This window comes from Diaporthe batatas (genome assembly GCF_019321695.1).
Source record: "Diaporthe batatas strain CRI 302-4 chromosome Unknown Contig00008, whole genome shotgun sequence".
In the NCBI taxonomy this organism is placed as follows: Eukaryota; Fungi; Ascomycota; class Sordariomycetes; order Diaporthales; family Diaporthaceae; genus Diaporthe; species Diaporthe batatas.
The window spans coordinates 1-15499 of NW_025408555.1; the positions used below are offsets into that span (position 1 = coordinate 1).

Here is a 15499-nt window from a genome sequence, read left to right on the forward strand (position 1 = left end):
TTACTATTAGTATTTTATTATTAAATAGATAGTTAGTTATTTTTTTTCATTATTATTAATAGTTAAAAATACCCTTTTAATAAGATAAACTTTAACTAGGGATTAAATTATATAATTTTCAGTTTCTTTTTAATTTAGAAATTATAATTTTATTAAAACTAATATTTTTAATATATATATAAATTATTTATATATATATATTAAAAATATAATTAAAAGTTAAATTAAATAAGTTTAGAGTAATTTAAATTTATAGTATAATTATAAATTTAAATATAATATATAATAATATAAATATATATATAAGTTTATATATATAAATATATATTTATTAAGTTATATATAGTTAAAAATAATATAATTTATTAAGAAAATTAATAAATAATATTTAATTAGTAATATAGTTAAAAAGTTAAAATTTAATATTAAATAATATAAAGTTAATTTAATAATTAAAATAATTATATAAATTAAATATAAGTTAATAATATATAAATTATTATAAATATTTAGGTTTATAACTTTTAAAAGGTTATTATTAGTTAAATAGGGAATAATTAATATATAGAATAGTAAATATATTAATAATTATTACTTACTTATTTAGTTAACTAACTAATTAATTTATTTTAAGGAAAGACCCTTTTATTTATAATTATATTCTATATTAATTAAAATATTTTAGAATTAATTAATTACTAATTTAGAACTAATAATTACTTAATTATTATTAAATAATTAGTTAATAGTTAGCTAATAAAGAACTTATTTAAAGTAAATTAAAGTAACTAGTATTAATTATAAAGATATTAGTTATATATATATAAACTTAAATACCTTCTATATAAAAGGTTCTAAAAACTGACTTATATAAGCTAATTATATAAGTATATATTATAAAGTTATATAATAATATAAATTATTAATATATAAAAATATAACTTATAGCTAATAAGCTCTTATAGTTAAAGATTTATTAATAATTTTATTTATTTATTTTTATATAAATTAAAGGCTTTTATTTTATTTTATTATTAAATTTTATTTATATAGTAAATTATATATTTATAACCTTATTTTATATATATTATATAGTATATTACTTATATAATATCTTATAATTTATATAGATATATTATATATATTTATAAACCTTATTTTATATACTATTATATAAGTATATTACTTATATAATATCTTATAATTATATAAATATATTATATATATTTATAAACTTATTTTATATACTATTATAAAAGTATATTAATATAATATCTTATATTATTAATTAATTTTAATAATAAAATAATAATACTTTTAATATTAATTTTAATTTAATAAAATTAAATAATAATAATAACTTAAATAAAAATAACTTTAATATAAAAAATAAAAAAATAAAATAATAACTCTTTATATAATAATATTTAATATAATATTATATATTAATAATAATTTAGAAAATAATTAAAATTAAATAAAAATTAAAAATAATAATTTTAATAAATATAAAATATATAAAATAATTAAATTAAATAATTTAATTATTAATAATAATATTAATATAAATATAATTTTATAAAAAATACTTATTATATTATAACTATTAAATAATAAAATTATAAATTAAAGTAATATTAAAAATTAAAAATAAAAGTATAAATAATTTATTTATTAAATTTAAAAATAATAAAGAAAAATATTTAATTAAAAATATTTTATTATATACTTAAATTAATATTAATTTATTATTTATAAATAAATTAAAAATATATATAATATTAATTTTTCTAATAATAATATTATATTAATTAATAAATATAAAAATAAAATAATAATTAAAAAAACTATTAATAAAATTTATTATATTCCTTTAAATCTATTTTAAAGTATTTTAAATATATTTATTTAACTTTTTCTATTAATAAAATATTAATATTAATATAATAATAATATATATATAAATAATATATTTATTATAAATATATAAATATAATTTTTTAATAAAATTATTAAATATTAATAATATTAATTATAATAAAATTAATATAAAAAATTTAATAAATATTTATATAAAATATATATTAAAATTGAATTTATTAATAAAGTAAATAAAAGTTTTAAATAATATTAAATATAATAAATTTAAAAATTTATAATAATATAAATAATCTTTTAACTTTATTTATAATAATATAAATATTATATAATATTTTTAAATAAAAACTTATTATTTAAATATATATTTATTAAAATATAAAAATAAAATATTTAATATTTTTAATATATATAAAGTTAAAATAAATAATAATAATATAAAGATTAAAGTAAAAATTATTTATAAATAATTTAAAAATATATATAAATATTTTAAAATAATATTAATAAAATATTAATATTATATATTAAAATTTATTTTATATATTAAAAAGTTTAATAAATTAATAAAAGAATTAATTATATTTTATTTAATAAATTAAAATATTATTATTTATTAATAATTTATTTAAATATTTATAAAATAAAGCTTTATTAATTATTATTTATATATATAATTAAACTTTATATAAACTTTAAAATTATAAGCTTTTAAAATTATAAACTAATAATAATAATAATTATAATAATATTAAAATTAAAATTTATAATTTATTATAAAATTATAACTTTAGTAAAAATAAATTAAATTTTAAAGTTAAAAGTATTAATAAATTATAAAAATAATAAAATTTATAAAATATAAAATTTTAAATAAATAAATAATTTAATTTTATAATATAAAAATAATTAAAATTAATTTTATTTTTAAAAATAATAATTATAATTTTAATAATTTAATAATTAATAATAAAATTATAATAATAATAATAACTTATAAAAATAATATTAATATTATAATTAATATAAATATTATAATTTAATTATTAAAAATAATTATAATAATAATAATAATTTATTTAATAAAATATTAATATTTTAAATAAAAATAATTTTAATAATAATAATATTAATATTATTAATAATAATAATTAATTAAAATTAAAAATAACTTTATAATTAATAAAATAAAAAAATAAATATAATAAATATAATAAAATATTTTAAATTATAAAAATATTTTATTATATATATAATTTTAATATTAATAGTTTATTTTAAATATAAAATAATTTTAATAATAATAATAATATTATTATTATTATTAATATAATAATTAATTAAAATTAAAAATAATTTTTTATAATTAATAAAATAAAAATAATAAATATAATAAATATATTAATTATTTTAAATTATTAAAATATTTTATTATATATATAATTTTAATATTAATAAATTTATTTTAATTATTAATATTTTAAATAACCTAATATTTATAAAGAAATTATAAATAACTTTAATATTAAATAATAATTATTAGTTATATAAAAGAAATAAATACTTTAAATAATAAATATATTTAATATAATTAATTTATTATTTAATAAAATAACTATAAAAATAAATAAGTTTTAAAAGTTATAAATAATAATTATATTAATTTTAATTAAATAATTAATAATAATAAAACCTTTAAATATAAAGTTTAATAAATTATTTAAAATTTTAATTAAAAATTAAAAATAAATTATTTTTAAAATTTATAACTTATTATATTAAAATTTAATATATATTATTAATATTAACTATTAATAAAAATAAATTATAAATTAATATAATATAAAATATATATATATTATATTAATATTAATATTAATATATATATAATTTTATTATAAGGTTATATATATTCTTATTTATATTTATATATTAAAATATTAGAATTTATAAGGAATTTAATATTTAAAGGTATAAATAATTAAATTATTAATTAATTAAAATTAGCTATTAAAAGGTGCTTATAAAAGTATTATTTTAACTATTTATAAAGCTTACTTATATAATTAATTATAAATTTATATTATCCCCTTTTAATAAACTATTCTTAATTTATTTATATAAATTATATTTTTAATAATATTAACTAAAATTTTCTTAAAATTGTATTTCTTCCTTTATAGTCTATTAAATTTACTTTCTATTAATTAAGTTAAAATAATATAATAATAATATACTCTAAGGTTTAAGTTTTAATTTATACTAACCTAAAAGGTTAGTAAGTTAAAAAAAGGAAAAAGGTTACTAATTTAAACTAGAAAGTTTAAATTTATTATAATAAAAGTTTTAAGTTTAAGTTTTAATTTAGATAATTTTTTTATTTCTTTAAATTACTTTTATTTTAATTTAAAACTTAACTATTAAATTTAACTAAATTACTTAAATCTATAAAGTTTTATATAATTAATAAAATATTAATAAATAGATAGTAATAATTAGTAATAATTAGTAAGACTTATTAATTAAAGTAGTTATTTAACTTATTTTTAATTATATTAATTTAATAATTTACTTTTATCTTTTAAATATTATTTTATTAATATATTATAAACTTTTATAAAGTATTTATTATTAATATATTTAATTAAAATTCTTTAAATCTTTAATATTTTAAATATAAACTTTTCTATATATAAACCCTTTTATATATAAACCCTTTTAATATACTTTTAGTATACCTTTTAAACTATATATATTTAAATACTAACTAAGTATTTAAATACTAATTAAATGTTAAAAAGTTAGATATTTAAAGTATTAATAGATTAAAAGTATTAAATAATTAGAAAGAGTATATTCTTTATATTTAAATATTTAATTAATATTTAAATATATATAATTAAAAGGTATATTAAAAGGTATATATATTTAAAGTATTAAAAATTAAAGAACATAATTATCTTATAAAGTCTCTTTATATTAATTTAAAAATACTTATAAATATAAAGGAGTTATTTAAAAATAAATACTAAATAAATTTATAAATATTACTTAATAAATAAATATTAAAATTAAATAAATAGATATTAACTTTTATATATAATATAAAAAAGTTTAATAATTAAAAATCTACTTATAATTTTTAAAATAAATTAAAAATATTTATTTATTTATATATAAATATAATTATACTTTATTATACTTATTATAATAATTACTTTTAAATAATTTTATTTATAATATAATAAAATTAATAAATAAATATTTATTTAAATAAAATTAAAACTTTAATTAAATAATAATAATTCTTTTCTTTTAATTAACTTTTAAATTATATAATAATTTTATATTTATAATAATATTAAATAATATTAAAATTAATTTATATAAAAATTAAAATTATTATAAAATTAATATAAATTAATACAAATTAGTATTTTTAATAATTAATAATATTATAAATATAATAAATTATTAAGTTATTATAAATAGTTTTATATAATATAATTAATTAAGTTAATTTTTAAAATATTATATTTTAAATTTTTTAAAACTTTTATTATTATTTTTTATTTAATAATAAAATTAAAAATATTAATAGTTTATAGTTTATATTTTTTTATAATTTTATTATATTTTTATATTAATAAAAATTTATTAATTATTTTATTTATTTACTTTAATTTTAATTTAAATTCTTTTTATTTTTTTATTTAAAATAAATATCCTTAAATTTAAAATAAGTACTACCTTAGTATAGGAGAAACCCGCGTTAAGTCAGTACACACCTTAACAGTCAGGTGGTGTTGATGTGCAACAAATATACTAGGTCGGCTTCTGTCCTTACCGTAATGTTAACCGTCCCCTTTCACACTGTGTCTTCCTTGTTGCACTCATTACTACCATATTGATTACCTGGTAATTGTTTTTTCAGTACTGTTACTTGGGACCCATTTTCCCAGCACGCGCTCGGTTGTTCTCATGGCCAAGTCTGGCAATGCCTGGTGATTTGTACTGCCCAGGTTACAGTATGCTTGACTCAGGGCCACTTGAGAATAATATTGGCGGAATCAGGCAAAACAACCTGCCTGCCAGGTAATTCTCGCCCCCACAAGGCCCCGGCTGCGCCCATGTCTCGCTGGCAGTGAGTGACACCTGCCTGTTTCGACCCGAAGCCGCCATCACCGACGCGCGAAATGGCCGGGTGATGCCGCCGCCTACGCGTCCACTCTGGCAGGTCTGGGCGCACCCACAGGCCAGCAGAGCATCGCTATATCCACTTTGTGGTCCGGCGATGAGGTCTCGTAGCATGCATACCACCCCCCTGCTCCGGCACCTCCTCGACGTGGCTTGGCTGCCGAAGCTTATCTTAAACAAGTCTCTGCCAAGAGGCTCTAGTATGCTTAACCCGCCTCCTTCCAAATGGAGATTAGGTGATATCTCACCTAAACGGTGCTACACCTTGGAACAAGTGGGCAAATGTCTCCTGCTATTCGTTCTTGGGGCGTCACCTCCTGGGCGTCACCTCCTCGACGGGGGAATCTCCTCCGGCCTGGCCTATCTCACCCCTTGTACGAGGACGAGGACGACGACGACGACGTCCATCCGCCCAACACTGGGCAGCCATGAGGCATGGCCGTGTATATAAAGTGGACGGCATTCAGCCCTCCTGAATGCTGGCATCCTCTGCACCCGTCCGTCCAGCCATCCTCCACCCGGCCAAGTCCATCTGCCAGCCAGCCAACATGATTGCCAAAGCCCTTCCCATCGCTCTCCTCGCGGGTGCTGCCTCGGCCGCCTGCCCCCTGTCTATCGAAATCACGGATTCCGACAGCCATGTTGTCAACGTCGCAGTGACAAACACGGGGAGCGAGACCATCTCGGTCTTCAAGGGCAACACGGTCTTCAGCGACCATGCCACCAAGGATCTGTTGGTGGCCGATGCAGGTGTGTAAAACATGACCATCAAGGTTGATGCCCAGCACAGTGTCTAACCCGCGCAGAGGGCAACGCTCTCCCATTCGAGGGCATGTACGTCAACTACAAGCGTACCGGCCTGACGCCCAGCTCATTCCAGCAGATCGAGGCCGGGCAGACAGTCACGGTCCCGGTCAACGCTGCCAGGAGCTACAAGCTCAGCGGTGTGCCCCAGGCCAAGGTCACGGCCATCCAGGGTTTCCGCTACGCAGAAGGCACCGAGACTCCCTCGTCGCTCAAGGATCTGGCGGTATGCGAGGATGTGACGTCTGGGGAGGTGGATGTTACCCCCGACCAATCTTCTGTCGCCGAGTAGGCTCTCCGTTTTGAACTCCCAGAGCAAGTCGGAACAATACTGATTTCCTCCTCTCCAGGCAGCACATCTCGCACAAGCGTGAGGTGCCAGCCTCGTCTCGTATTCAGAGACGGGCCATCACGTACTCGTCGTGCTCCACCTCGCAGACCAGCACCCTGAAGACAAGCGTCTCCGATGCTATCTCGATGGCCAAAGCCGCGTACACCGCTGCTGGCACTGCCGCCGACTATTTCACAACCTGGTGGGTGGCTCTAAACCCTGCACTTGCCTTGGCCAAGGGCTCGTTCGCTGACCTGCTTTGTCTCAAGGTTCATCTCGACCTCCAACGAGGCCAAGGTGCAGACCATCTACAACGATGTCGCCAATGTGCAGACCACGTCGCCCAAGATCTCGTGTGCCGACACATACAGCGACTGCACCAGCGGCGATGCGTTGCTGTACACAGTTCCATCTGCCAATGTCATCGTGCCGTGCCCCAACAACGGCTTCTGGGACTTCCCCGAGCTCGCTCCGCAATGTTCTGGCGACGACTACGACAAGGCTGGCAGCATCCTTCACGAGATGACGCATCTGTACGGTACCACTGACTGGGCCTATGGTCCAACCGCAGCCAAGGCCCTCTCGGCTACCAAGGCTGCTGCCAACGCAGACACTTATGAGATGTACGCCGAGAGCGTTCGACTTGGCGGTTGCACTACGGGCTAAAAATGCGCGACCAACACGTGTGCGCATTTTGGAAACAACGTTGGAGGGTGATGCGAATTTCTGCCAGGGGGGATCTGTGCTTCCAGTTGTGAGATTTTGATCGTCTTTACCTTAAATGCTATCCACTACGCCAGGCAATGCCAGTGTAGAAGGCCTCGGCATGAGCAAAATATATGTGTTCGAGCCATAATCGTGGGAGACCACTTCACCACAAGAGAACTTCAAGTTATAGAAAATTGCAAGTGCTGCTATATTGACACATTTGTTCACCCCGTAAATGGATCTGCGAGAGCCCTCCCTAGAGGAAAGAGGTGGACTTTTACAATTTCATAGGCTATATGTGGTTTCGCTTCTATTCCGTATACATCCAAGGACATACATGGCGCCTTCATATGGTGGTAAGCACTCAAGGCCCAGCGCTTGGAAAGAAGATGATGCCAATAACGATAGTTATAATACAATAGGTGTAAGTAAATGCTATAGTTGAAATCTCACGGTGGCTACCAGGTGGTAAAAGGGGCCTTAAAGACTGTAAAGCTATTTAGCTACATTCCTAGATTAAAGTCGTTACTTCCCAGGCATGAATACCACACTAAGACGGGAAATAATTGCTACTGTGTATAATGCTTGATATTTATGTATTTGTATTTTGTGGTGCTGACGAACAAACATCCTTGCCGGACTGTACTTCAGACCACCCCCCCCCCTTCGGTACATATTCCGATTCTTATGCGCTCGAGTAATCAATGATAATAGTCATAGTCCGCATTTCTCACCAGGTAACTCATATTATAGGTTTCCACAAGTTGTATAATAATAGAAAATGTGAAGGTGCTGTATGTTTAAGACTTTGAATGTATAAAATAACAAGAATGAACACGGATAAGATAGAAATGCATTCTCACTATAACGTACATCACAGATGCTCATAGTAGAATATGGTACGAGCGTGCGCAATTCTTAGCACAATGCCATGATGTCACTCAAAGTTGAGAGTTGCGAAGCAAGGTAGCGCGCAGTTAATATATGAGCGGAAGCTGGATATATACAGTATTAAACTTGGCCTTTCCCAAGACCCGCCTGGATATCTGCAAAGGTGAAAAAAGCCATATATCCTAGACCGTGGGGTGGGAGCACTGTCTCGAGTCAGCAAAGGAGGGATTCCCAGGCACATGGGGGCTGTGCTCACATAGTAAACCCTCAGGAAGCTGGGGTCCACGGTAGTACCGATGGTGGCCGTCTCGTTCTTCTGCAGGGTGGCGAAGTCGATCTCGGAGGCGGACATGAAGGCCTGGTAGGGCGATGTGAACCAAGCGACCTGGGCAATGACGGCGTCGACACTGGTGGCGCCGGGCTTCTCGGGCTGGAAGGTGGCCGTGCCGAAGTTCCCGTCGGCATCAGCGGTCTCGAGCAGAGCCACGTCGACCATCCTGGGGGGGAATGGGGAGCCGAAGCCGGTACTGCCAGCGGGCTTCAGGACCAGGGAGGCGTCGAAGGGGGCGACGGGGAGCCTGAAGTCGACGATGCCACTTCCAACACTTGTGCCGGTGACGGCAGTGCGCCCCTGCAGTGTGATATCGTACTGGCTGGCGTCTGGGCAGCCTGTTACGAGCAGTGGATTAGCAACCAAGCCGCAAACATCAGATGGCATGACGTGGTGCACTTACGGGACCAATCGGCGCGGACAGTCCAGTTGCCATAGGTGATGCCATCACCCTTGGTCTGGGGGGCTGGAAGGGCGGCGGCGGTGCCGGCCAGGGCGGCGAGGAAGATGGGGGCAAGCATTTTGTTGAATATTGGACGTCCGGAAATAAGGTGAACGTGAGAGAGAAGTGGCTGCTGGTGGTGGGCAATACTCTGGACGCAGGAGCTTGTGAGAGACAGCGTGGTGAGTACTTAATACAATTCAAATGTTATGACCGCCACCTTTGGCTCTACAGGGGTGCCACTTGCCCCTTTAAGCCTCGCAAGGCAAGGGACAGGAATAGCACGGGGAAAAGGGTTGGAGCCAAGGTTCGTGTTTGCATGTCTGTTGTGGAGCACGGTGGGTTTCGCCAGAATCATTTTGCTTGGCCGAAGCAGACTCCAGCACGAGGATACGAAATGAAGACAACAACAAGTCATGACGGAGTCCTCTCTGGCTGCATACAGTAGGTACTCAACCCCCCCCCACAAGCAGACCACATTACTACAACCTGAACAGCCGTTCACCTATTTAAACATCAGTTACATCACACCCGGCCAAAGACACCGCCAGCGGGATGACCGAACGGTAACCATTGTGGACCGCACATCGCAGCTCCACGGCCAGACCGCTGCATTCTCCTAGGTTTCTCTCGCCAGACAAACCATTACTCAAGTCTACTTCTCAGCTCGCACCACCCGCAGTAAAAGTGAGCCCTGAGACGGCATGCTTTCCGAGGCAGGCCAAATCAACTTGCATTTTGTAGCAGCGATATCGCCTCGATTACGCCCCCCCCCCCCTGCGGCGTAGTGATTGGCATGCAGTGATCTTGGCGACACTCACCTTGGTGCAAATCCTCGTCCCAAAGCATCCTCAGTATTACTTCTCTTCGCCCCTGGCCGGCCTCGCGTTCTCGCTGTGTGCCTAGGGAGCACCAACTTTGTACAGGTAATGGTTCAGACGAATATGAATCCCGCCATCCGAATAGTGCTACAAATCCTAGTTAAGAAGCTTGCCTTCACACCGTACCGGCACTTGCTCAGCTCATTCTATTGTACACTATTGACACTGGCTGCCTGTATGCCACCACACAAACGCAATCCAACCCCTGCGCCGACCACCTGGCCAAACCCGAGACAACCCGAGACAATCCCAGTCCTACGCCGGGCCCACCAGGGCTTACAGCAGCATGCGCCTGGGGTCCTCGATGAACTCCTTGATCTTGACCAGGAACTGGACGGCCTCCTTGCCGTCAAGAAGACGGTGGTCATAAGTCAGGGCGAGGTACATCATCGGCCTGGCCTCGATCTTGCCGTTCACGACAACAGCCCGCTCCTTGATGGAGTGAAGTCCCAGGACGGCGGTCTGGGGCAGGTTGATGATGGGTGTGCCCATCAGAGAGCCGAACACACCGCCGTTGCTGATGGTGAAGGTACCTCCAGCCATGTCCTCGAGGGTGAGCTTGCCGTCGCGCGCCTATGGTGAGAAGCTGCTGTTAGCCTTCTGTGAAAACGAGACCCCGAGGTCAAACTACGAGTTCCACACACCTTCTTGCCCAGGTCCGCAATGGCCTTCTCGACGCCAACCATGTCCATCTTCTCGGCGTTCCGCACGACCGGCGTTACCAAGCCCTTCTCGGTAGCAACGGCAACGCTGACGTCCACGTAGTCCCTGAAGACGATCGTGTCGCCCCCGTTGGGGCCCTCGATGGACGCGTTGACGGCGGGGATCTCCTTCATGGCCAGGCAGGCGGCGCGGGTGAAGGCGCTCATGAAACCAAGCTTCACACCCGTCTTCTTGAGCACCTCGTCCTTGTAGAGCTTGCGGAACTCCATTATAGATGACATGTCGACCTCGTTGAAGGTCGTCAGCGAGGCAGCGGTGTTCTGCGACTGCTTGAGACGCTCCGAGATCCGCAGCCGCATCCTGTTCATCTTGACACGGCGTTCCTCGCGGTCGCCCACAGACGCAGGAGCTGGCGCATCCTTGGCGTCCTTGGCCGGTTTTGAGGGCGCGGCGGGCTCCTTCTTCCCGGAGGCAGCGGGAGGCTGTGCGGGCTTCGTTTCTTGTTGCTGGGGCGGGGCCGTCGACGCAGGTTCGGGCTTCTTCTCGGGCTCCTTGGCCTCATCCTTGGGCTGCTCCTGCGAGGGCTCCTGAGCCTCGGACTTGGCGGCGCCCTCGGGAGGGGCACCCCCGAGCTCCAGTCGGACGATGTCCTGGCCCACGGTGACAGTGTCCTCCTCGTTGACAAGGAACTCCTTGATCGTGCCGGCCTCGGGGGCGTTCACAGCAACATCGATCTGTGTGGAAAGGGCCGTCAGCGTCCCGGTCACATGCAGGTGGGAGTGGGAAGATACGGGGAAGGGGGGCTCTTCAGGGGCAGGGTGGAGGCAGGGACAAAGGCCGGGCGAGAGGGGGGTGGCTAGCGCACCTTGTCGGTCTCGATGGTGGCAATCTCCTCGTCCTGCTCGACGAAGTCGCCAATCTGCTTGCTCCACTGCTTGAGGGTGCCTTCTGAGATGGACTCGGCCATCTGAGGGACCTGGACGACCTTGTCGGCGTATGTGCGGACATGTTGCATCAAGGCGGGCAGGGGCAGGATGGCTGATTTGTGCTGGAGGGATTGCAAGGGGCGCAAGTGGACAGCGCGCGCTGTCGTGCGCAGAGTCCTGAGCATGTTGGGCGAGCGAGAGGCTTTCGAGGGCGATGCGGCAGGCGGGTGAGAAAACAAACAAGCAGGCAACCGACTGGGCGATGCGCAGACGAGGCCGGATGCGAATGGCCTTTGTGCAAGACTTGTGGAAGAGAGGAGTGGAGAGGGAGGAGTGGGAGAGGGAAAGGTCTGGTCTAGTCACGGCGGTGGGAGAAATGCAAGCCGGGCCAAAAATGGAAGCGGACCTGAAGCAGTAAAATGGCCCCGTCTACCAGGATTGGGAGGCAGGTGGCAGGTGGCAGCTGGTCAAGGTAGCTGGGTAGGACGTCAGCGGTCCTCGCCGTGGCCGGTCGGGTATGGGCCCCCGATTTCTACCGGGTAGCCGGGAGGACGGGGCCTCGAAACACGATGCGCCTTGGGGCTGTCACGGCGGCCAGGCAGAGAGGCACAGGGCTCTGCCGGACGACGACCAACGGAGTATGTGTACTGTACGTACTGTATGTACACCGACTACAGATGCACGTGGTGGTGTGCTCATCTCGCCCTCCCTGTCTTGAAAGCTTCAAGCTGCCGATACCTCAGAGATGCTGCTGCGTGGGAGAGCTGCAGCCCGCAGGTTGGCAGGGTACTGCGGTACCTGGGTACTTCGGCTGGCCGCACCGGGGCCAGGCCAATCAGATTTTGATCCGCCACGATGACCAGCAGCAGAAGAGCTCCCCCCCCCCAAAGATCCCAGAGCCCCAGCGTTTCTGGCTGCTCGCTCCCCTGCAGCAAGTCCGGCCTAGTAATCGAGGCATCAATTGAGACTTGGAGATAGATTCAGATTGACACCCTGCCTGACGACATACGCTGTCCCACCTCCCCAGCCGGACAGCCACTGCATGTTCCGTCTGCCCCGAAGCCTCGCAAGGCAGCACGAGCGCTCGACTCGATCCCGCCCTGGGCACAACGCATCCCACCCAATTCCAATTCCTTCACGAGGAACCCGAAACAGCCTGCCTCGCCCATCATGTCGTCCCGGCAAGCTGCCCTGTGAGCCTCTCTCCCCACCACCCGCTCCCCCGCCCTCCGCGCCCTGCTCCTGTGAGCGGGTGAGTATCGCTGGCTGCTGGCTGCCGGCTGCCGCCTGTTCGGCCCCAATCGCTGACCGGTTGCTCTTGGTCCACAGCTCCCTCTACCGGCGCTCCTTGAAGCTTGCCCTCGACTGGGCGGTTCATCGACACCTCTGGCGTGGCCAAGCCATCTACATTCGCTCCCTCTTCGAAGCCAACCGGAACATCACCGAGCCCAGACAGCAAAGGGTATGTCACGCCCCGGGAGACCACCATCGACCATCCTGCGTGTCTGTCAACGCGCAGCTCAGGGCCAGGGCTGACTTTGGGATGCTCTCATCAGGCGCTGTTGAAGGAGACAGAGAAGCTCCTGGATACGTGGAAGCACCCCGATCCTTATGCACCGCCCACCGCACCCGGAGGTATGTTCTCCTCGTTCCACCCCGCAACCGTCGCTGGGCTCTGCCGTTGCGGACTCGACACTGACACCGGGCCTCTCAGGATCCAAGTACGAGAGAAACCTGCCGGCCCCAATACTCGAACGTGAGTTAGCCCTCTGCCCCCGTGGGCCTATTTAAGCTGACCGGACCGTAGCTCCTCCACCATTAAAATACTAGACATAGATTCGGCATGCGTGGGTTCAGGAGGGTATCGTGTACATAGCAGCGCAGTGGTACAGGGCAGTTCAATGGGAAACAAAACAATCGCAACCACGTTCCTGCGGCACTACGTGACGTGACATGCAGTGTCCTGTGCTTCCGCCGGACGTGTCGGACAGCTGCGCTTTCGCGATACTCCATCCTCTCTCGACTCCACCGGGGAAAGTCGCACCTGGAAGGCTAGCATCACGCGCTCAGAGACACATGGGCGCTGCTCAATCTGCTCCATGGCATTTGGAGCGGGGAAGGTCGCTGCCCTCCAGGCCATACCGCAGCATAATGCTTGGGCCCGGCCTCCCTTTGCAACCGGCAGGCGGAGCAGGAGGCATACAAAGAAACCGAGCACCCCTGCCCAAGCCCCTGCACGAGAATGGCCATGAGGCCGAGCCCAGTGGACCAAGTTGGAAAACAGTCACGAGCAAGCGGTCGAGGGAGCCAAGTGTTTGTTGTTCTTGATGTGGTATTCATTTCATGACCATGATGATCCCTTGGGAATTAATGTACAACCCAAACGTGCAAAAACACAACCGTAAAAGTGACCCTGTAACCGTGACCCCGTGTCATGAACAACCCAAACGTGCCGACCGGAAAATGAAAAGCAAAAGCGCAAACACCCTACATCTACAGCTCTTGGCTCGCGTTCTTGCCCGTCTTGCCGGTCTTCTTGGGCAGGAGGTCTGTGAGGTATGTTAGACGACTGCGTGATGCGATGTGGAAGATGGACGGAAACATACTCTGGTGAATGTTGGGCAGGACACCACCCTGGGCGATGGTGACGTGGCCCAGGAGCTTGTTCAGCTCCTCGTCGTTTCGGATGGCGAGTTGCAGGTGACGGGGGATGATACGAGTCTTCTTGTTGTCACGCGCAGCGTTGCCAGCCAGCTCGAGAATCTCAGCAGCGAGGTACTCGAGGACAGCGGCCAGGTAGACGGGGGCACCGGCACCGACACGCTGAGCGTAGTTGCCCTTGCGGAGCAGACGGTGGACACGGCCGACGGGGAACGCCAGACCAGCCTTGGAGGAACGACTGAAGAGCGAGGGTTAGCAGCTGTCCAGTCGGGGTTGAACACCATGTGGGACGCGTCTAGTCGCGTCCGAACACAATAGGCAAGGGTGGATCTGGATCGGGCATGGTGGACTCACGATTGCGCGCTCTTGGAGCCGCTGGCCTTGCCGCCGGACTTGCCGCCTCCAGTCATTTTGATGGTAGTTGGTGGGGTGAAAAAGGTGGGATTGAGAAGCTGATGTTGAGGCGACGTAAACGTCCGAGAATGATGGATGCAGAAAAGTGGTTGGTTATTGGTGATGATGTTGCGAGATGTGGTGGGATCTGGTGGAAGTAGAAGATGGTGGGGGACTCTGTGGATTAAGTACTCGTTGCATCTGCAGTACTGTGATTCGAAAAGTTGGGGCGCGCTTCCCAGGAATCGACCTTTCCCGAATCGGATGCACTTGCACCCGGCCAAAAAAACAGACGAGAGAGCCAGAAACACCGGAAATTACGGCACTTGGCCAATAAGACGGTGCCCTTGTCTTTTTTGTTTATTTTCGCTTGGGCTCTGACTAAAATCAGCT

The 15499-nt window shown here is 38.4% G+C and overlaps 5 protein-coding genes across 5 annotated transcripts; 2 read left to right on the top strand and 3 right to left on the bottom strand.

Moving 5' to 3' along the window:
- Positions 1 to 6077: 6077 nt before the first annotated feature.
- Positions 6078 to 7876, top strand: KVR01_007574 (uncharacterized protein; the record flags this gene model as incomplete). The annotated part of the gene is made up of 4 exons (XM_044793154.1): positions 6078 to 6825; positions 6882 to 7167; positions 7230 to 7412; positions 7480 to 7876. The coding sequence occupies exons 1-4, from the start codon at positions 6552 to 6554 to the stop codon at positions 7874 to 7876; spliced, it is 1140 nt and encodes a 379-aa protein (XP_044643827.1). The 5' UTR covers positions 6078 to 6551.
- Positions 7877 to 8991: 1115 nt separating this feature from the next.
- KVR01_007350 (uncharacterized protein) lies at positions 8992 to 9661 on the bottom strand (the record flags this gene model as incomplete). The annotated part of the gene is made up of 3 exons (XM_044794795.1): positions 8992 to 9012; positions 9066 to 9478; positions 9544 to 9661. 3 exons carry the CDS (start codon positions 9659 to 9661, stop codon positions 8992 to 8994), a joined length of 552 nt encoding a protein of 183 aa, XP_044643603.1.
- A 1078-nt stretch (positions 9662 to 10739) lies between these two features.
- Positions 10740 to 12237, bottom strand: KVR01_007349 (uncharacterized protein; the record flags this gene model as incomplete). The annotated part of the gene is made up of 3 exons (XM_044786084.1): positions 10740 to 11036; positions 11108 to 11860; positions 11992 to 12237. The coding sequence occupies 3 exons, from the start codon at positions 12235 to 12237 to the stop codon at positions 10740 to 10742; spliced, it is 1296 nt and encodes a 431-aa protein (XP_044643602.1).
- A 985-nt stretch (positions 12238 to 13222) lies between these two features.
- Positions 13223 to 13882, top strand: KVR01_007274 (uncharacterized protein; the record flags this gene model as incomplete). Its single annotated transcript, XM_044788102.1, has 5 exons — positions 13223 to 13245; positions 13382 to 13514; positions 13609 to 13687; positions 13767 to 13808; positions 13860 to 13882. The coding sequence occupies 5 exons, from the start codon at positions 13223 to 13225 to the stop codon at positions 13880 to 13882; spliced, it is 300 nt and encodes a 99-aa protein (XP_044643527.1).
- A 72-nt stretch (positions 13883 to 13954) lies between these two features.
- Positions 13955 to 15257, bottom strand: KVR01_007396 (uncharacterized protein). Its single transcript, XM_044783864.1, has 3 exons — positions 15068 to 15257; positions 14659 to 14951; positions 13955 to 14601 (listed from the first exon to the last, which is right to left on the bottom strand). Exons 1-3 carry the CDS (start codon positions 15121 to 15123, stop codon positions 14546 to 14548), a joined length of 405 nt encoding a protein of 134 aa, XP_044643649.1. The 5' UTR covers positions 15124 to 15257; the 3' UTR covers positions 13955 to 14545.
- Between the last annotated feature and the right edge of the window lie 242 nt (positions 15258 to 15499).